This window comes from Sipha flava, unplaced genomic scaffold (assembly GCF_003268045.1).
Source record: "Sipha flava isolate LNK unplaced genomic scaffold, YSA_version1 32_pilon_pilon, whole genome shotgun sequence".
In the NCBI taxonomy this organism is placed as follows: domain Eukaryota; kingdom Metazoa; phylum Arthropoda; class Insecta; order Hemiptera; family Aphididae; genus Sipha; species Sipha flava.
This window is the reverse complement of record NW_020273018.1, coordinates 1770733-1795009: the sequence shown is the minus strand read 5'-3', so window position 1 is coordinate 1795009 and position 24277 is coordinate 1770733. Positions and strand designations below refer to the sequence as shown.

At 40.6% G+C, this 24277-nt stretch overlaps 1 protein-coding gene across 7 annotated transcripts in view; it reads right to left on the bottom strand.

Moving 5' to 3' along the window:
- Positions 1-24277, bottom strand: part of LOC112687019 (zinc finger homeobox protein 3) — a 94399-nt gene that overhangs the window by 24298 nt on the left and 45824 nt on the right. Inside the window, exon 5 of one of the 7 annotated variants that reach the window (XM_025559535.1) lies at positions 21823-22887. The exons of 5 other annotated variants lie outside the window; for them this stretch is intronic. In XM_025559535.1, coding sequence (XP_025415320.1) covers positions 22883-22887 — 5 coding nt within the window. In that variant the 3' untranslated portion in view covers positions 21823-22882. Of the gene's footprint in view, positions 1-21822; positions 22888-24277 lie in introns of those variants that run through there. One more of the 7 variants, XM_025559534.1, reaches the window with a different exon arrangement.

Below are 24277 nucleotides of genomic sequence, written 5' to 3'. Positions count from 1 at the left end.
TAATATGGAAAGAGAAAAACGCCATAAAATATCCAAACGAACGTATAGTGTAGCACACGAGCATTATAAATATATACATACGTGTGTGTATGTATGTGTACGTGTCGGGTTGTCGCCTCCGATCTCGGGCGCGCGGCCGGACAATGGGTTTTAAGTCGGCCGTAAATATTTTTAAGAAGAAGAAAAATAAGTATTATTATTATTATTATTATTATTATAACTATTATTATTTTTTTACTCGTTTTAATAGCCAACGCGGTGGCGGCGGTGGAGAAAATAAAAATACGAATAAATAAAAATATTTCTTTGTATAAATTAACCGTAATTTATGATTGTATCGGGAGCTCCTCCGCCGCCGTCGAGTATCGGTTTTTATGACTCGGTGTGCGCACGTCGTATAAAATCTTATATATGTTTGCACGTGTACCCGTTATAACTCTTGTTTATAATAATGCCGACTTTCGATATTACAGGCACACATACATATACGCGGTGTATACGTACATCGAGACGTTTTCTGAACATTAGTTTTCGTTTTTTTGAAATTAATATCCACCGCGTTTCGCCGCGTCTGCAGATCGATATCTTCTCAAGACTGCGCGCAAGACACGACGATACACATGCACGAAACGGTATTACATGAATGCATGTATGTGCGCGCACGTTGGGGAGCTGTTGGGATTATAAAAAGTATAAAAAGAAAAAAAATAACATACACATTGGAGTGACTGCTAGAGGAAAACGCGAGCGGTGGCGGTGGCGAAAAGGGAGCAAAGAAAAAATCCAATAGCGAAAAATGTTTCGAGGTGGAGGGTGTTTGATTTTAAATTGGCGTTGCAGCGCTCCCAAAGAGGGAATTTGATTTCTTTTTCCCTCCCCGTCGCCGCCGTACGTTCACCCGAGTCGAAGCTGCGGCGTATACACTGTACACACTGTAGTAGGTCTCGTTATTATTTAAAAAGTGAAATAAAGGGCTACTATATATCCGATGCCGCTGCGCTGCATTGAAGTGACAAACCGGAAGAAACGTTCCCCTTCGAAGGGACGCGCATAGATTTTCAAAAAAAGAAAAAAAAAAAGAAAGAACGTTATAAAGTTAGGGTTTGATCCCCACGCACGCAGCACGCAGAATTGTGTGTATATATACGAAATGTAAGTTTTTTCTATCGACGTGGGCGGTGGTGGTGGAGGTGGACCGAGGAGTCGTTTCCCTCATTATAAAAAGTAAAAAGAGTAAAAAAAAAAAAATACTCTCGTTTCCCGCGGGTGTCGTCAGCCGATTAGTCGGGGCGAGTGTCGGAAATGGGTTTTTTTTGCAGATAAAAGTTGTTACCCCGTCGGGTTAACGTGCGCTCGTTTCTTACCCGGTTTTTACACACTATTCTTTCTTTTTCCGCCGAGATCAATTTGTTAGAAAAAAACTTTCTGTCCGTTCGCTTGTATATATACATGATTACATATAAATTAAAGCGAGCGCGTGCTGTACGACGTTCGCGAGATAATCGTCTGAAATTACCATAAATTACGATTTCGTTATACATATATACGTGGTAAATACACGTCGCGAATACCAGCACTTCGTTTATTTTCATTTGACCGCGTAGTATTCGAACAAAATTAAATCACCATACATAGTGATATTAACATGATATAACGTACATAATATACGTACATAGGTATAATGATTCGGACAGTTTTCCCACATCTCCACCATCAGAGTTTAGAATATATTGTACACAAATGTGAAAACAAAAATTCGAATCAAAACCATGATGAATACTAGTCAACAAAACGAATTAAATAAAATATATGATAATTATTATGGTTATGGCAGCATTTTATTATTGTTACCACCCGAATGCGGTTGGTTGCAGTAGAAATTCGATACATGTGCTGCTGCTGCTGCAGCAGTTCCGTCGTCGTTGTTACATTATACATTGTGTATCGAATTATTCCAAAGACTTACGTTTGTACAATTTATATATATATTGTATACCCGACTTGGAGGATATGAGTTTGTGTGTGTAATATTTTCAATGAATTCGCAAACAAAAAAAGAAACGAAACAACCCTCTGGTGTAGTATTATATTTTTTTCATTACCGAGCCCCACCGTCAACAGGAGAAGAAGAAGAAGAAGAAGAAGAAAAAGAAGATGACAAAGAGGACATCAACGTGTGTCTTTCTCTCTCTCTCTCTGTCCATCTATCTCTCTCAATGACCATTATAAAACATTATAAAAAAAAGAAACGAACAAACATTTATCACACCCTCGGACATCGGGAAAACGGCCATTTTTATTTTATTTTTCTACGCGCGCGACGGACGACAATAATAATAATAATAATAATAATAATTCAAATGCCCCTTTTGCATTTTCAGCCAGTGCGCGTTTGTCCCCGCGACCAGCTTTGTCTTTCGGACGCCATTTTGCTGCAAGACAATGATATGCGTGCGGACGGGGTTGAACTCTTTCAGTCGAGCCCACACACGCACATAGTTTTATCTGCGATTCCTTTTCCCTCGCACACATCGCGCGTGGGTTATGACATTATATAAATAAAATTTGTTCGCGGAAATTCGATTGGACTACTCCGTTGAAATTTTAAAAGTATACACATACACACACACACACACACACACACACACATCGGCCACAAGCAGTTATGCGCAGACCACCAACACATCGCACCGAATAATATATAATTAAATTATCGTCGCCCCTCGTGTCGCGCACGTATACGTCGGCCGAGGACGAGGCGCGAGTCGGATCAAATTGATCCTTATCCATATATATTTATTACGGTAGACGAATACGTGTCAGCATCACAGATCATTGGACATCCGCGCGTAACAAAGTTAAACTAACCGAACATTTTCCCAGCTGCACCGGCAATCGTCGACTTCGCGCGTTATCCTGCGCCGACGCGCACGTGCACCGCTACCCGACCGTTTTTCCGCCAACGTTTCCTTACGTACACACACATATATAAGGTCCAGATAACGAAATTTCGTATACGTCTCCTGTAACCCCTTCGGTGAAGCGTTAAAAAGCAAACGCAATTACTCCTCCGGCGCTGTACCGATATACAGATATTCGTACAACCCGGAGTTTCTGTTCTATACAGCGCTCATCAGAATTATTATTCCTATACGCTCGGCGTTATTTCTTCGCACGTCATAACGTACGGCCGGAGAAATCCGTATCGATTTCTACCACGTGTACCTATCATTATTACACGCGTATAAACGTTTCTAGTCATACAAAACAATAGTTATAACAACTTCGCGCGCTGGAAAACTACAAAATGTTTTTCCTACATAGACGTGTAATAATTACACGTAAACGTTATTAAATTTTACAGAAATTATCGCGTGTTCGTCTGCGCAACACACCCTAACGTTGTTTTGAAGAGATATATTATGCGCCAGGGTAGTACGCGCGCACGCGTTTCCAGTCTGCATAAACGTTACCGAACTTTCGTCTTGGTAAACGTACGCAAGTACATTAATTATTCATTTCACACGTCGGACACGAAAATCTCCGCGGACTCGCGCGCACACCGAAAACGTGTCGGTGTTAAATAACCCATAGGTCACCATCACTGGTTCGGTGAAATCTCGTTCGAACGACGGGGGAAAATGTGTGCACGCATATACCGTCCATATTATCTGCGCTGCGATATAAATATTTATCGTCGTATTATTACGATTATTATACGTATAAGACGGGTTGTGTTCACTGCGTGTACAGGTAGCGCAGTCGGTTACGGGCACTGCGAAGGCCTCCCATGCAGTGTTTTATAGGTGTACGCCGAAAAAGGATCGGCCGCGTGTAAATGGATTCGGAACATATTTTGGCGAAAAAAAAAAATCCTCGTATATTATACATACGCATGTGTACACATACGCGCATAGGTATGTGTAGGTATGAACGTGCCTGCGCACACACGTTCGGCTGTCACACAAAGGATACAAGCTAACACGGTGCGGTGTACACGACGCATATAAATAGGTGTACACACACACGCAAATATAATTGTGTGCGTGCACGGGGCAGGTAGCCCGGGTACGTATATTCGACGGCGGGTCGTATCAGATACGAGGGCGCGGCGGCGGCGGGGTGGGATGGGGTGAAAAATACCTTAGGTCCGGATGAATGAATACGAAGAATGGGACTCGGCGAAGAACAAACATCGTCGGAACGCATCGCACGACGAGGAGTTGCACACGTGTGCGTGCGTGCGTGCGTGCGCGTATAAATTGCTTTACCGAAAATACGATGCACCTGGAAATCCTCTTGGCGCTCATTGTGTAAAAAAAAAAAGTGCGAGTGGTCGTCATCGTAAACGAACTCGCGCGCCCGCGTGCGTGCGTGTGCCGGTTAATGGCATCGCCATCGTTGCCCGCCGTAGCCACCCCCGTGCGAGCGTTCCAAGGTCGTCGAGGTTTTCATATTAATAAAAATAATATATATATATATATATATATATATATATTTATACTATATCCCTGCGGAGACATATTGTATACATGAATAATATAATATTATGGAGCTCTGTACACGTTTTAGGGGACGAAAAGAGAGAGAACGGAATTACAATTATTTTATTTTTATACCTGCCGTCGTGCACCGAATATTTCATACACAACAAGAGTTACCGGGCTCGAACAGAAAATTTATTTATACGAATCCAACCCGGGATGATGAAAACGGACGTCGACGGGATAATCGCGAGAAAATTGCCATCACGTTAATGGAATTTTACATCAAAGTATTATTATTATTATTATTATTATTCAGCGATTTCGGATTTATAATAATCGTTACACTTTTATCTATTTTCCATATAAATAATCGTTTACCGTCTATTTGTAATCAGTTTTCAATACTGTATGGTTCTCGATTCCCTTATAATTGTATAACAATGCAAAAATTAGCTATCAAAATAAAGAAATTTAACTTGTTCTTAAAACTTTGATCACGTACATATTATGATGTATGAATCCACATTACAGATACATTATTTCTCAAGCCACAGGGCACGTATTATGCTATTTATACATTGGAGCGTTTGACAATAGTTAAAGCCCGCAGATCGTGCACGTCAATAGTATGCAACAACTATTACACATCCTGTACCGTTTCCAGACGAATTACTTACGATTCATGTTGATTCCGTCGGAAATGATTTTATTATTTTAAAAACTATTTTAAATTGATTTCCACGTATTTGAATACATTACAAGAGTATTACGACCGTAAATAAGTTATGAAGATTGTACGATACATGTCCTTTTGACGCCCCCAAAGTCGTCACCATATAATAATTGCGATGGAATTGCGTGGATCTAGCAATTTCGATTTTCGTAAAAATCCGTTTTATATGTTACGTGACGGTTTCGTTTACGTGAATACGTGTATCTGCGGATAACACATTACACAGCAGCAGTATATTCCATTGTGCACAGACGTTACGACCAGCGCACTCGCGTTTCATTATAACGCGGACATGACGCAATGTCTCTCGAAATCCGGCGGCGGCGTAATTATCTGTGTCCGATCGATTATAAACCGTATGCACGTCTGTACGTTTTTCTTTTTAAATACGGTTACCGCAGCAGCAGATAGGTATATATATATGCCTTCGTTAATTTCCATATCAATTATCCCCCTCCCCTCAGCGGGACGATGTAGACGGTTCTTAACACGTTTTCGGAATAGTCGGACACTCATAAGTGTGCACGCCGAACACTTGGATTTCGCTAATTATTGCGCACACCCTTCACTTGTGCCATTTTTCTTGGACGGTGCGCGTGAAGGAGAAACCCGGTGGAACGCGAAAAACGATGATTTTTACTCGGGGAACGGCCGAGTACATGGCGAGTTACATCCGCCGCTACGACCGCGTTTCCGAGACCGTGTGCGCGCGACGATATTCGTTTACCCGGGCGCGCGCGATAATAATTTAGCACCGTGTCTCTCCGTTCGCCGACCGCACGACGTACACGACCTGTCCCGGTACCTATGTACAATAATATTATGCACGCGGAGGACGACGTAATATACAAGACACGACGGCGGCGGCGGCAGCGACTACAGAGGAAGGAAAAAAAACACCGTATGCGTGAAGGACGTGAAAAATGAAAAAAAAAAAAAAGAAGTTTTATTAATTACACGAATAAAGACGTCCAACACGTGAGGCGGCGGTCGCGAGGACACGCGTATATGTTAAACGCGCTTTTTCTCCGTCTGTCGACGCGCGTTTTCAGCGATCCGCGTGCACGTGCAACAACTACAAGTTTCGCGTACACGTCGTACGTACGTAACAACGAGAAAACCTATTTGTTCGATATGCGATCGACCGACAAAGTTGGCCAAAGTCCAACCGCTCGTTTCTCTGGGCACGATCGCGGCCGACACCATATCCCCGTACGAACGACCGCGAACACAAAGTCAAGTGTTTTTTATGTTTTTATTTGTTCCGATCCAACGCGCGCAAAACCGGACGACGGGCACACGGGTATTTATGAACGGCTTTACGGTATTACGCCGTACATCAGCCTCTGCCGTGGTGCTGGAGCGCGAAAAAAAAAATCTCACCGAGAATGCGTCTCCCGCTCGTACCGTAGGCGTAGACGTGCACACGGGTGCACGCCACGGGCATATTTCAGTGTATTTAATAGTATAAATTAACGGTTCCTATGGTGTTGGTTTCATGAATCTATACGAGTGCAAAAGACGGAGTTGTGGTAAAAATTATGTGTGAAAATCAAATCTAATTATTCATTTCTGATGGTCGATTGTAACATCTATTATACACTATTTTATACCAAAATATTCGCAATAAATCAACGGTTAGCGTTTCGACCGATCGACGGGAACACGAGATTCCTCTCCCCCACCTCACAATTACGTACCTACGTAACGCTGGTTCCAACAGGTTTTTCGGAATCCGATCGTCGACGAGCGAGATCGAAAAATCGGAAAACCCGTGGACAAGCGGTTAGGAAAGTTCTAGGAATAATACGACGATTGTACATTGTGCTGTACCTTTGCGCGTACGAATTCGTCGCGATCAACCGATTTCGCCGTGAGAAGCGATCGTGTGCAATGATGGGGGGAGGGAGAGAAAAAAAAACCGCTTGTACCGGAAGACGAAAAGAAAAACATAGGTACAGCGTTCACCGTCGGACAAGTACCGCGTGCGTGCGTGCGTTATGATGAGCTGTTTACGGGTAAAAATTTAATGGGGAAAAAAAAAGTCGTGAAAAATCGGACGGCAACGACATTGTGGACAGCGTAAAACTAAACGGCTGAAAAAAAAAAATCTCCCCAGCAACGCCGATGGCTCTGCGAACAATCAAATAATAGATGTATCGATTCAACGATCTTTTTTTTTTTTTTTTTTTGCGCTATTCGAACCGAATATACATTACACGATTTACGTACAGGTATAGCGAAGACACCAGATCGGAGGACATATGCACGGGAATGATGATAATACATTTAATAATGAATAGGTACAACAGCAGAGAAAAAACGAGAATATACAAATAGCAGTGGACGTACGACGGCGGCGATGAAGAAAACTACCTGTGTATAATAATATGTATATAAATGTGCACAATGAATTATGTGACTGCGGGACTAATGGGTCACGTTAAAGACGGACGCTCGAGGGTATGCGCGTTCTTTGGCACCGTGTGCTACGCTCAAACACGCCTGAGAAAGACAAAAGAGTGCTAGAGAGATAAACAATTTAATAAATCGAAAGCATTATCGTGGGCGTTTTATATTTTACACCAAGATCGGAGACTTCTTTTTTACATTTCGCTATGAAATTCGAACAGCGAAGCTTTTACTCGACGTTTCTCATTTTTGATAAATTAATTAAAAATTTATTTCGAAATAGAAAAAATGTATTGATACGGCTTATGATTGTATCGTTACAATGTTCCTTTTAAATAGTGTTTAGAAATAAATATAAAATTGAAATAGGTGAAATATTTACAGTGCAATACGTAATAAGAAAATATTTTGGAGGCATAGAAAATCACGATTCTGATGCACTCAAGTAAATTGATTTCTCTCTTAGAAAACATAAAATTATATACTATATCACTAAGAGTCGAGTAACTGGTATATATTAATTTGTTGAAATACAGCAAGTATATAACACGGTAAGAAATTCGTTCGACGAAGAATATATACAAATAAAGTTGATATAATAGCATAATGCATGTAGATGTTGAAGGGAAACGAATCTTTTCAGTGGTTTTTTAATTTTAAGAAGTTATTTTAAGAAATCATTTTTCTTCGCGAATCGATCAAACTTTAAAATTTTTTAACTTGAACCATGGTTTATAACGTAGAGTTACGCGCAAGGGAGGTTAAGATGCTTGACGAACCGATTAAATGTAATGGGTAGTAGAGAGACATATATCGATTATAGTTCCTCTACGGAGTGTCCGTCGACGGTAATAATTGATATCGCAGGAATCGAAAGGAAAAGAAAAATCGTCGAAAAATTCAATAGTAATCGGCGGAGAAAGAAGCGTGTGGTCATCGCGCACTATAATATATATATTATATGTACTATCGACAGCTGACTTGTACCTACCGAACGTGAACAATTTGCCGCAACCGTCGTCGTTTATACAAAGCGGAATCGAACTGCGTTGGTTTTGGCGCGGCGGTTTTTCTGGTCCGTTGCAATTAAAACATGGAAAACAGGTTTTTTTTTAAAATTTTTCTTTCACCATACATAAGCGTAAAACCAACTCGTTCCGCGGCAAAAACAATGCGACACGTTAAAATGCGTTGAACCGTGTGTGCGTGTTCGGGTGCACTTGCGCGCACAATATTTGAACGCAAAAATTATTCAACGTACACCGCAGTGTTTTCGGGTACGATCGTGGGGAAAATGTCCAGAGAAAGTAAATTTTAGTCCTAAATATCCTAAATAATGAAAAAAAACTTATACTCCGCCGTCGCCGCTGCGATGTACTCGTACAATAATAGCATAAGTCCGACATCGTTATGACTTCTTATTTCCTCGAAAACGAATATATTTTTTCTGTATTATTACATATTTCTCTCTCTCTCTCTCTCTCTCTCTCTCTCTCTCTCTCACTGCTCGTTGCTCATCGACTGCGCACAATACCTACGTATCTTACGAGCTGCACGCACCTCTTAAAACGACGACAACAGTAGTATCTACGTGCATCGCATCCGTCCACCGTCTCGCACGGTGCGAAATATAACACATTATATTGACGTGCAATATCGGTTTGAAATTCTATCGAAAACGGTATGCGCGATTTGTGCACGCGTTAGTTTTATTTATTATACGATTTTTCGCGCTCATTGCTGCGTATTCAACGCTACGGTCATTTTGGTATACCACCGGACCGGGTGCAAGCCGTAAGGCGGCAGCGTCGTCGACGGCATTCCCAGCCGACCGTCGAACGAGGCGGAAGGACACGACGAGACCATTTATTATAATTTATGCACATCGTACACACGTAATACATATGTGTATAAATCTACGTGTGCCCCACTTCCATCTCGTGCGCTGCCTATCAAATTTTTATCAGTATTAGTGTTATTATTATTGCTATCGTAACGCGCGTACCCCGTCACACAAGAGTTCGCTGTTTATTTATTTTTTCTCGTGTTGTGTCGTCCATGCGGTGATAACAATACATATATGAATCGTTATCGGTCCATGCACGTGCAGCGTACTGCATAAAATACGTAAAGCATTCTGTACACCACGTTGCGGCGTGGAAACGAGCGATTCGATCTGACCCTGTTTAACCTAATATTTCATTTTCAACGACTGCAACGGGAAACGCGCGCGCGCGCGCGCGCGCTACTAATCGCACACGATCGACGTCCGATTTCGGTCAATTTTTCGACAACAGTTACTGTACTACGATTTATGCCGCGCACGCCGTCGAGTTCGCGAAATTATCGCAACTACGTCCGTTCATTTTAATCGTCCGTAAACGGTACATGTGTTTCCGTCGTCGTCGTCAGCGGTCGGTCGGTCGCATTTAATTACGATTTTTCGTAATTATAATTTCAAACGGTGCGTTTGACACGTAAATTGGTGTTGCTCGACGCGGCGCGATTGTCGCGCGATAGACGGCATTAGGAATTTACGATTTCGGTGGAAAAAAAAAAAACCAATAAAGAAAGCCGCAATGGGAATTAACATTTTTTTTTTTTTTTACAGCATAATAATTACTGTTTAATAAACGTCGTATATTTAATGGGCCCCGATGGAAAATTGGAGTAAATATTGTTTGTTGTGTTATTATATTTATATATATATTTTTTAATAGAATATTATTACGAAAAAAGATGATTGACATTCCGAAATTGATTACGCTGCTGCAGTCTTAACGGACCTGTGAAAACGCGCACGTTGCATTGGCAATTTATCATTTTAAAATATTTACCCATCGAAATATATTTGAACTCGATTAAGAAACGAAAAGATTGCCAACGATTCGGTCCTAATGGTATTGTTTATGTATACATGTATTATTAATAACGCGATAACAACGGTGACTATGCGACGTATTTGAGTCGCGACATGCTCGGCGTGTATTGTAGGTATTTTGAGAATTAAAAAAATAAAATAAAAATAAAAAACATAAAATTTCTACCGACGTATTCCATCAAAGCTGCGCGTTCAATTATATTATTTTTATAAATATACGTTAGACTGTAATAATTGTACGATTTAACGTGTCATTACGCATCCATATGAAAGGAGGGAGTGAAATATCATAAATGTATACTTGTTCTGTAGCAAAGTTGAGTAATTGTATGCAAATTTTGTTTTATAAATAAATAAAGTCGACTGACCTTTGACTGATTACGCACGTTATCCGTTGATTTATATGTATATAAAAAATACTAATAACACTGAGTTAACGTAATTTTATTATTTTACGTTTATAAAACCTTTTATAAATATAATTTGTAATCAATAATTCATCATATTCACGTTTTATTGTTTTTATTATATAAGTTGCACTAATATATGTCCCAAACATTATTTTTTCCAACACCAATTAAAATAATAATGTATTATTCTTCAAAATCCTAACCTGAGATTCGATTATTCCAGTTCAGTTCAACACTCTTATTGTACTTAATATTTCTCATAAGCATAAAGTAAGTTTATAAAAAAAAAAAAATATTTTTTTGGTAATTTACCATAAACAGACAGAACCGTGTCACTACGGATTACTATAACTTAGTTTTGTATTACGTACGTTGTTTAATTAATATTTACTGTCTTCCGGTAAAGAATTATTAAGTATTTTATTCGACTTAACTCGACAAGTCAAAACTAATTTTTTCGTAGTAAAATACACACAAAACGAACATGATTCAAAAATGTAAATTAACTTTATGTAATTTATAAATAATTAATAATAATCATGTGAAGCGAGAAGCGAAAACTAGAAAAAACAATGTGATCAAAACCATCAATCGGCATCATGTAACTTAAATAGATAAATCATATAATATTCAAACTGCAAAGTTTTGATATGTCGGTATTCTAATCAAATTTATGATTTGAATAATTAAGAGTAATTGTATTTCAGTTATACACACGTTTAAATAAACAAATAAATAATGATAAACTGTATTGCATCGAACAAGACTATAACTATTATTTATTTGGACTTTTCGCTATGGAATTAGTTATCAAAATATTAATTTATACCGAAGAGTAATACAAATAGTTGCATAGAATACAGTACGTCGTATGGAACGGGTTACTCTGTACCTATAAAATATTATGTAAAGAAATCGGTCGCACACAGACACAATGCGATGGCCCTAACACATAGGCAGTATATAGGTTTATTAAACGTACGTGAACGCGCGGGGACACCTTTTGTAATTAAACCAAGGCTACTTCTCGCTCGTAATGTGACCTTTATCGTAGAGTTTTTGTATTAATAATATAATTCTTCTACTATTTTTTTTTTTAGTTTTCGATACAATAATGGATATAATATGTATAAATATTTTCTAACCCATTGTGACGTTAGGTACAACACAGGTACACATTACGTCGTCCGGCACTTAACCGTAATTAACCATTGGCCACACGAATTTTTAACCTTGCACCGCGGAGGACGCGACTCTACATATTATTATTATTACCATTCAGCGCTTAGGACACACACACACATATATATATACGCGTATATCTTACCTATTTTTTACGCGATGAGGTCGTCGACAGCGGTTAAAATTCGAATTACATATTATTAATAATATTATGGTCGTAAATTAGTTATTCCGTGTACAAAACACACACACACACACACACACACACACACACACACACACATAAATAATATACTCTTACGGCTCTTACGGTACGATGTGCGTGTACATGATATATTATATCCGAAGAGTTAGTTTTACTATTATTGTTATTATTATTATTTTCTCTCTCTTCGAATTAATCTAATAGACGTGTGTCGACGCAGCTGCGGGACCTGCAGCAGCCCCGGTAGAGGGGATTCATCAACAACTCTTTCCGATACACAGTAAATATATATGTGTAGGTACTGGCATAACCGATATCGTTCATTAAACACTATTATCGGGACCCGGAGAATACGAGATCCGTGTACAATCGAACTCTAATTGGACGACGACCTCTCTTACCCTCCTCCGACGAGTATCTCTCAACATCTCTCTCCCTTACACTATCTCTATCGTCACACATACACACACACACACACACACACACATGCACACCGTGTTCAATCTCTTCCTCCCTTCCGTGGCCGCGGTGGTATGAAGTCGCTAAAAGAACTAAAAAATCACGAACGTACACATCGCGTACAACAATAATGTATCGTGTACGATTTACTCGGGCGCAAAAGTACATATTGGAAAATACATGGTTACAGCGTGAGTGTATTATGTACGCACGTACATAGTCCACAATGTTTTGCTGAAGAGAACGGATAAAAATAAAACCGCGCCGCCGCCATGTTTGCAGAAGCGGATAATCGAAATTTCATTATCAAATTACCTACGCGGGCGTGATAATGTATGCACGGTTTTGTGTGTGTGTGTGTGTGTGTGTGTGTGTGTATGTTTAATATAATATATCCGACCCGTTATTATACCCGCCGCCGCCGCTTCCACCGACGACGTTAACAAATGAACAAAACGCGCTCGCATATATAATATAATAATATATGTTAACAAAATCAATACGCACACGATTTATTATAATATTATATCGGTGTCGGTGGAGGACGAGGAGCGGAACTTTGGCCTCGAAAGGATATTCCTCCGACGGACGAGCGCCCGCCTGTAGTGTTTGTGTGAGTGTGTATGCATATACGGCGAGCGTCTGAATGGGCGGCACGCGGCCATTTTGTCCGTCCTCGTACGCGTCGGCACGCACGCAGGCTCCGAGGGATGTTTACGCACATCGTGATCACGACCTTACATCGATGTATACGCATCAAAAGCTTGTGTTTACACGTGAAACAAAAAAAAAAAAAAAAACACTTTAACGAGAACGTATTATTGGTAGTCTTTTTGGTAATCTTAAAACGTATCATTTTTATTATTTCAGTTTGAAAAAAGCACTTAAAAATGAAATAAAACAATACTCGAACGGACTTTGGCCGGATAGAATTGCAATTATATCGTTATAAAATATAGTTTGGGCGGCGTTAATTTTTACCATAAACATGAAAATGGATCAGGAGGACAATATGTTGTGGATATATGCTCGTAATGTGCGTGCGTCGCACAGCGCATTTTTAAACTAGTTAACTAGACGATAGAAATGTCACCCGGCGAAATTATTTTGTCGCATAGTTGATATTCATATGAAGGACCGGGCGAAACACGATTAATCATCAAATGGAGATTTCTTTTTAAATCATGCAAAAATAATAATTAAGTTATGTACGATAGATAAATTTGTATATGTTTACCTTTTCGATCGGCATTAGGATTTATAGTCAACGATTATGCGGATCAAACGTAAAATGTTGCCATCATCATACTATTTTTAGAATTATATGGTTTGTCGTCCGACGAAAATTGCTTAAAAAATCCACTGGCGTAGGATCGAGTGTCCAACAAAAGATTACGGGCGTGCAATCGGTCGACCGATCGCGCCTGAATATTACCGTCAAATCCATTGTACACTTGGGTAATCGCGTGGGGGTATCGTAATAAAGGTAAGCGCGCGGACACCGCCGATCGTGTGTTCTGCACGAAAAACCCGACGCAATTACGACAAATTACGCGATGTAATTACCCGGTTTTTATTATATTACTTTAGTTTCCAAATACGCACGCGCACACACACAGGTAATATACAAATTGCCCATTGTTTGTACGACGACCATAGCTCGTGATTTACTCGTCGGGTTCGCGCGCGCGGGATGCACGTGATATTGTGTGTATATAATATTTGTGTGTATTATGTGCACGCTGGAAAAACGAACGGACCGAGTGACTGTGATGGGAACGCCGCGGCCGACATTTTTACGTTTATTATTATTATTTTTTTTTATTTTATTTTAATCGTCCGACACGCGATTATTTCGAATACGCGATAATTCGTTTTTTTTTTCTTCTTCCATTATTATTACAGTGCACACACATACACTTGTCCGTTGTACGAACGATGTCGTGTCGGGTGAAATCGCGTAAACTTCGTACACCGCGCAATTGTGTGCACGGCCTTCTCCGTCGCCGTGTACCGTAACCGTACAGGGTACCGCGTTCTTATAATTTGCCGAGAACGAATTTGCGGCGTTCGTCGATCGTGTACGTACATACCGCGGTACGCACCACCCCTATTCGAACAACGCGAATGTTTATAAAAATATGAAGAATATTAAAACCCGAAAACGTAATCCGTTGTGCGCCACGCTTGTATGTCACGCCATCGGTGTATTATTAAAAATCTGCTAGACATTTTACGTATACGTGCAATAATCCGGCCGGCCGCCCGCAATCACCGGCGACCTGCGCTCGGAAGGGTTCGCGCACGACCCACGGGGTCCGCGACAATGATGGATTGAATGTTCACGAAATTTCCGGGGCACGCGCAATTACGACTGTTATTACAACAATAATTACGGAAAGTCATCATCCTGCCCATTCGTTTCCGTTTATTCGCGTGGAGTGCGCGTACAACGAAACGTATAATAATTATACAACTATCGTGCCCGATGCGTCGTGTTCGGGTACACGTGAACTCGTCGGAGTTTACCGCGGGAGACGTGCGATTGGTTTTCGATTAATTCGGTGTTTTTTTTTTTCTAATTGCGTTACCGCTTCGGTTCGTTTCGGGGGACCACAAAACGACGATGGTGGCGGACGACGAATGGCGCGCGGACAATTTGTCACAGATCGCGTTCACACAAGAATATACAAACCGCAGCAGACGTCGTTGGATGTGCAACGAACAAATTCACTGCGCATTGTGACAAATCACGATCACGACGATGCGGGCGATCGACCGGGGGAAGGACGGCGTTCGATAAACGAGGGCCAACCGGGGGCGGTCGGGAGGGCTTCAGATGCAGGTCCTGGATTTTTTGATCACAAGAAACAAATCGTTATGATCGCATAACGTTATGGCGAAAACGTTTTATTATCGAACAAGTGGAACGGCAAAAACGGAAAATTCTTTTTTCTTTTTTTCGACTAGGTACAAAGTTTTTAAATTTTTCCGAAGACGCCTCCAGCGAGCAAAAAACAACGCCTCGACATTACAGCGCGCGCGTGATCGACATTACAGCACGCACCCGACGACGGACCTTGACCGACAGACACATGTGTACGACCGCGATGACGTGTACGTGCTCGCGCTCGACCTCGTCATCTTTTCGCACGATCGGTCGACGGACTTTGTCGTACGTTTTCGTTGGAACCGACGGAGGGGAGTGGTAGGGCGAACGAAACCTATACGCCGATACTGCGGACCAAGTGCGCCCCGCGAATGTTTCGAGACCGCGTACTTCTTTCGCATGCGGTTCGTTAGTCATGTCCAATTAACGTTTTTCGTTTTCGTGCCGTAAGAATCGACCAGACGAACGTACACATTCAGTAACATCCGGAAGAAACGTAAACGTTTTAAAAATCAAAATACACGAACTGTTTTTGTTTATCGGTACGCGTTTTAATTTCTACGATAAAATCACGTTAAAAAAAATAAATCCAACGGACCGTGTGCACGTGAAATGTTATAATTTTTATCGCGTGAAATATAAAATCGCGACACACGGTACACGGCATCAGGATGTTCGGACCTGTACGACGCATGGACTGTGACGATAAACGCCCTGTACAATAGGTGCTCGAGACTGTTGCACGTCGTCCCCGCTCCTATACCCCCCTATTCCGCGAACCCGCAGCGATACAATATTATTCTTCAGCGACGAACGGCCAACGGCGTATTTCGTTTTCGAAATCATACGCAACTGCTGCAGCACATCCCAACGACGCGCCCGGATATCGACACGGAACGCACTGCGTGTACGATATATATTGTAGCGTGGAAAAAATAATGAGGAACTCCGCGCATTGTCTACCGCACGTTGCTCTCGACGGCCGGGGATCCGTATTGTCGCGGCAGATCGAACAATATGCTGGATTATTATGTGTTTAATCGGCCGCCCCGGCCGAGGTGTACAACGGTTCGTCTCGTAGATCAATAGATTCCCACGAAAAACGAAGAGGAAAACGATAATGACGAAAAGGACGTGGCGTCGGACCCCGGGACGTTGTTGTACACGTCGCAACAGCAGCGGTAGCAGGACGAACACTGCGGTGCACGTGTTGATAATCCTACGGCGGTCATACCATACGCACGATATCCCTGTGACGGATACTACACTACGAATCGGCGCGAACGGTTTTGGACTCGGTCACTTCGCGTGTACGATTCGATGTTTTTTAATTGTTGTCCGTCTTGTCGAACGCGAATCGACGAACGGCTCTTCGACAGCGAAAAGCATCGGTGCACGGCGAAACCGTGGAACACCGATTAGTCTTTCCGGTTCCCTCCCTCGTACGACATGCGATTCGTCCGTCCCCGCATGTACTATGTCAACGGCTGTCGATTACGATACGTTTCCAATCGGATTCGAAAAAAATTCATCTCACCGTCCGCGATTCGATCGGTTACACGACGAGGTTACACCACACGTGTTGTACGTTGTTATTATACTGTTGTTTTCGTCGTACGGTTGTTGTACCGCGCTCGGTTAGGAACGGTAATTAATATTTGAAAAACTTTCGTTCGGCAAGACGACGACGGGTTATTATTATTTATGTTTCTCGAATTGTTTATCAGTATTTTTTTTCCATCCTTACTCGAATTTCCAGAGAACGGAGGAAAAAAAAAACCCGAATTATAATCAACAGCGCAGAGATGTATCCGCCGCAGTGTACTTATATATAATGTACCGCGTATTATAATTGACGCGTGATGGTGACCGGCCGGCCGAACGCTCATTAGAGAGAAATTATTATTACCATTATTACTACTACTACTACTTTTAATTCGTATACGCGCGCGGAGAATCGTCCGACGGGCGGTGGAATTAAATCCCCCGTGTCCACACCACCTTTTTATGTAATTTTCCTCGATGCGCCCCGCCGCTTTTTTTTTTTTTTGTATCTCGCCCGCGCGCGCTGTTATTAGACGCGAACGAGAACCCGACGTGCCGCGGCGGCGGATTTCTAATCACTCGGGTAAACATTAAGTACGTGTGTAATTTCGGTCCATTACCTGGGTGCGTGCGTGCGTGCGCATTCGAGTACAGTCGTCCCGAGGTCTTTGCGCGGCCGCGTTGCGTTGTGCACGTATAAACGAGTGTACGGGGAACGAGAGAGAGATAGAGAGAGACAGAGAGAGATCTCGTTTAAAACAAAACCACACATGGACGACGAACGGAATAATAATAATAAAAAAATATATACACATTAAAAAAAAAAATTAAAAAAAAATAGGTAAAATTATAATTAGGGTTTATCGGAAGATTATAATTCCCCGAGCGCGCGTAATACGAACCCCAAAGCACCGGAGAGTTCGACTTGCATCGTTATTACGTACGTACACGAGCGCGCGGTACGTTTCTCACGTATTCGATTGTTTCTCCCTTACCCGTCCACCCCCTCCCCCCCTCCGAACCGTACGCTTGACCGCAACACACGTAAAATATTATGGCGGCCGTTGCGGTTTTCGTCGCGGGAAACCCATTGATATTGTAATTATTTTTATTTTAACATTTTTTTTTTTTTTAATTTTTTTTTTCTACCTTTCGTATTTCGTTTCCGATATTTTTTTCCTCTTCCGCGCGCGGTCTATCCTTCGTCGTCGACGCGCGACTGGTTCTCGGTCCGATTAATCTTCGCCGCCCGCTCTACGATTTGTAATTGATTCGTTATTTAACGTATTATTATTATTATTATTATTATCATTGTTAGGTATGGCCGCGCGCGCGAGAGACGGTTTCTCGTCGAACTCTTCAACCAAAACGCTCAATCGTTTACGATACGTGTGCGGAGTTTCTCTGCTTCGGATTTTCCAGAGAAAAACTGTTCTCGTGTACGTCTATACTCTTCTCGAGCCGGAAATCGATTCGAACGCACGGGTACGTCGAAAGGGACACGTACACAATATATATTGTGAATATGATACATGTAAATTATTACCGTTTAAAGAAATTATGCGACCGTGGAATGTATAGCGCGCTCGAGGGTGGTAAGAGAGATCGTCTCGACAAACGGACGTCAAAAGAGTGGCGTTTTGCTTCTGGTACACCGCGGAATGTTCAATACGTGTTGATGACGGGACACGAATTTTCCGCATAATACATGCTCCGAGTGCAAGTGTCCGAGACACGTGATAACAGAATCACTCCGTACGTACGTGTGCGGTTTGCGCACAAAAAAAAAAAAAAGGCGTTAAACGTATATATTACACGTACGAGTACCTGCAAACGTAATGCAATTTCTACGACGGAAGTGTTTTGTCATGGCGCGTGTTTTGTATCGATTTCCAGGACGTTTTCAATCGGGCGACCCTTGGGCGCATAAATATCGAATAATTAACTTGTTTTAGGAAATCTTATGTCTTGTTTTGCTAGAAACCTGATTACAATTTTTCAGATTTTTTCGAATCGTATTATTCATAATAAAAGCTGCGAATGTGACAACCCTACAACCTAGGGGGCGCATTGCTTCAGTCCCGCTTCAAGATATAAAACGGCTCGGTACGGTATCACGACGGTCTTTATTATTTCAACTGCCGCTGATGAAAACGATCGTTCGGCCGCCGGCTTAAGATCTTCCCGCCGCCGTGGCTAATACGGTGAACAGAAGAACTAGTGTTGTACACTTACGCGCGCGCACACGTCTCTCCTGCGGTCGTTTTTTCCGCCCCGTTCGGCGACGAAATCCTTGAATACGATTATTGTTGTTACGAATTATTTTTGGACGGAAGAAAGAAAAGAAACACAAAAAACGAAACACGACCATCGCTTTCACCGCGGCAATGGACTGAAAACGGACGGTGGGCGCGCGCGGCGTTACGTAATAAAATATAATATAATATTGGTATTTATTTTTTTTTTTTTTTGTCTTTCTCCGAGTTTCCTATACATTACGGATACCTCTCTTCCATCGGGTTACGTTCGTTTTAATTTTTCTAGCGTCTAATGTCTATTTTTTTTTTTGCTCCTTCTACACCGTGCGCGCGGCGTGATACACACGGTGCTGCAACACAAACGATTAGTTCCCCGTGTATACGCGCGCGCACGAGTACGTACACACACCTATATTATGTATTATGTACCTACGCGGGTGTAAGGATGTATTGTACAAACGCACGCACACACACGAGCAGTTAACCGCTGCAGAGTAATACTCTACCAGTACCACGGTTCAGTTATCCCGGTTATTATTATTATTATTGTTGTAGTTGTTGACGTCGGTGTAACAATTATTATTATTATCGTCATCATCATCATCATGATTACTATTGCTGCGGCAGCACGGTTAATAATACAATATAAGTTATACACTCGGCGTCGTTGTCTTCGTTTTTTGTGTAAAACTGTTCGTCTTCAACGTTGCCCCTAAAGACCGCCGTCGGCGTTTTCCCCGAGGATAAAATATCACGCACGGTAACGGAAAACCGTAGTTATATATACACCGCAGTCGCCGCGTACATCAATATTATTATTGCGAGAACTGGTTGTACACGCGCGAGCGGTTGTCGCGGTATTGTCACGCGCGCGCACATTGTACACGTTTTGTATTACGTGTACGTGCAATAATATATGCACCGTACAACACCTAAACACGTCGAACAGTAATAATAACAATAATTATGCGAGCAAAAAAGGTTTTCCTCCGCGGCGTCCCCTCCCCACCGGAACGAGCGCGTTTTTCCGTTACGTCCTGCGCCACCCCCTTGTACGTGGCTTGTACGTGTGTAGGGGTACGCCGCGCACGCCCGCAGGACAACAAGGGTTAATCCTATGCAAATCACGGGAACCGCACACATACTACTTATACTCATCGTGTAATGGTAAATTATAATTTATTTTCTTGGTCGCGCGCGCACACACCGTGTATCGGTAGTACCTATACAACAATATATTTACATATTATCGCGTACACTTGGCGTCGCCCAATACCCGATGCCGTTTCTTCCTGCTCTCGCCCGTCAGCCGCGGCAACCCATGCCGGACCTCGATGTAATCACATGCAAATATATCGCGGGTCTCGGCACGAGCCAATCCCCGGCGACCGACGAACCCCTTTTTTTTTCCGCGATTTATTCGTCCGCCACCGGATCCGGTGGGCCGAACCAGCGCGACACACCACCATGAGAGCACGAGCTGCATAATTTCAACAACACAGTAACGAGTAATGTAACATTACGTCTTAACGAAAAGCCGTGACAGCAAATCATAACGGAAAAAAAAAAAACGGAAAGCGCTGCTGCACACTGCAGCCATGCAAAATAATAAAAGACAACTTTTTGTGTATTTTTTTTGAATATATTCGGTATATTTTGTTTGTTCCTTTTATTCATTTCATCTCGTTCGCATAAAAAAAAAAGTAGTAATAATAATAATAATAATAATAATAATAATAATCATCGTACATAGGTAGTAATAATAATGTACATATACAAAACGAAAAAGGCAAAATAAATAAAATCGCAAAGTAATAAAACGTATAAAACTATACAAAACGTAAAAAATAACTTCATTTGCGTCATCGTTTATATTTTCCTTTTTCTATAATATTTATTTAAATTCAAATATAAAACTAATATATAATTATTTCGGAAAAAAAAAAGAAAAAAAATTATACAAAATGCACATCTAATACAAAAAAAAAAAAATATAGATTATTACATCATACGAAGCGAGTCATCCGCTTACTACATTGTACGTGACTCGTTGGTGGCTAATCCTATAGGTTAGTCGAATGTTTTATAATTAAAATACATTTACACACGTATACACACACACGCGAAAATCGTGAGTACATTTAAACGTGTAGTAGAATACGCGACGACGTGTCTTCCACCGTTTCCGTGGACATTGGTTTCATTTTTTTTGTTTTTTTTTTTGTTGTTTTTTTTTTGTTTTTTAAACTAATATTAACAGTCAAAACATAAACTTAAAAATAAAATTATTATATCTAACTATTTCAGTATATATATATATAAATATCTATTAAATTATTCGTATATTAATTTTAATAATATATTAACATTAACACATATATGTACACCAACAAGAAAAAAACAATATTTTTTCATGGAAAACATTTATCGAGAGAAACGTAACTAAATCAAATATTATACGTTTAAAATATGCGTGTATAAAAAATAAGTGACATAGAATTCGTCTGAAAAAAACTAAAAGAGGAAAATTCGCGAGAAATGTCTTTTGCGTTATACATGTTATACAAACAGTCTTATTGTTAGGGCTCCGCCGTTTAGTAGCGATCAAGGGGGTGATTGGTGGGATAATGGTATCGTATAATATATAGGAGATTCGTTTTTAAATTTAATTTAAATGAAACGGAACAGAAATATCCTAGTGATATAGTCACAACGTGGCGATGACTAACGCGAAAAAAAACAAATACTTTTTTAGCCCTCCATTTTAATTTTTTTTTATTATTACTTAAAGTTTATAGTTACCCTCTCCGCGCTCTTGGCAAGGGTGGCAATAATGGGCAATGATATAGTCTTTTTTGTATTACGTACACAGGCGAAGCCTTTGAAATTACATTACGAAAAAAGATAAAAAGAAAATAATAAATAACAAGCGTAGTCAAAATGCCAAATAATTATAAATAACCTAAAATATCACAATTGTCTAGGTAATAAATTATAACTAAAACGGTCAGACAGTGGCATAGTATACAATAACATATCATGTGTAACATGATGTAAAGTCTGATTACGAATTCGTCAAAGTTTATTGTGTTGGTTTTTCACACACGACAAATAAATTAACAGAAATTTTATTATTATTATTTGTTTTTCAATAAAATTAATAATTATACATTAAAAAGTCAATAATTCAGATTCATTTCTGATTTATACATATAAACATTATACATTAGTATACGTAAAATTCCTAGGACTAACCTCGAACATAATTACGACTTATAAAATGTACAAGGTGTACGTACACGTTCGTATTAAAAACAAAATGATGAATATAATGTCGGCGCCACATCTCCTGTGTGTGGTGTTTGTGTTTTGAAGAACAACATAATGTTTACGTTTTTATAGCTCATTTATCACTCATTTCTATCCTACAAAAAAAGCGCAAAACAAAAGAAAAAATAAATAAATATAAATCATAAAAACAAACGGCAAAAAATAAAATCAATACTAATATAATGATAAATCATGCAAAATAATAATAATAATAATAATTATAATAAGTAAAAATAAATAATATGTGCTGAAATATTATGAGCCCGACATTCCCACAGCATTATGTGTATTATAATAATACATTGCCTAACGGATTATCCTCGTCCTAAGTTGTTGTCCTCACTATAACCGTACTATAACCGTACGTATTTAGGTGCGCATACGAGTGCGAGTTTAACACTTTTGTGCCGGTTTTAAATTATATTTTCCACTCTTTTCAGATATATTGAAGTGTGTGTGTGTGTGTGTGTGTGTGTGTGTGTGTGTGTATTGTCCATTCATTTAAAACCACCGCCTACTTATTCACCGGCCACCGTTGCACGGTTACACTCCGAAGACTGGTTAACACACACGCACGCACACAATCGTGTAATCGCAGAGGAAAAAGAGTAGTTCATTTGCCACTCCTGCACACTGTTGTAGTGTGTATGTATGAGTATGTAAGTGTGTTTGTGTGTGTGTGTGTACGTATACATTATGGTCACGGACTACGTCAATTTCTCATTTGTAGACAATAGCCGTTCGGCAGAGAGGAGAACGTAATAACGGCAGTAAATCGGGTAAATCCGCGGTGGCCCGACGCGATGGCACATGGCGAGGGCACATAAGTGGAATTAATATTTCACCCCTAGTCAAAAACCAATAATATCGCGCCCGCGCTCCTAAAACCACCACCACCACTGCCGTTATATACGAAGAATATTGTTCGCGGATCGTAAACTTTTCGCAGGTGGTTGCAGATTTTTTCACGCCTACACGACTTCGGTCGTGGCAGCAGCAAAGCAGTTTCGGGTGACAAACACACTACACACGCGCGCGCGAGGAGGTCCTTGGACGGACGCACTAGAAAACGTTTACGGGAAAACTACAAAATACTTGCATACATACCGTACGCCTCGGAGTCGGGTAAAATATAATATCAAATCGGTTGCCTGCCCCGCTAACGCCACCGCCGTTTATCAGCTCTCAAAATTTAACGGGGCGATAGTCGATAGACGCACACAACAATGGCAAAAACGTGGCTCGTACACGTGCACACATACATACACATTATTTACTACACTATAATACCTACCGACTAGAAATATGAGGGAAACCTTTAAAAACACACACACACATACAAACCCATATATAAATATAGAAATATATTGGTATATATATAAGTTCTATTATTTCCATTTTTTTTTTTTTTTTTTTGTTTTGTTTTGTTTGGGGAGATGTTCCTTTCTCCGGTTTCACGTTTGACGTAACGAATTTCTGTAATAA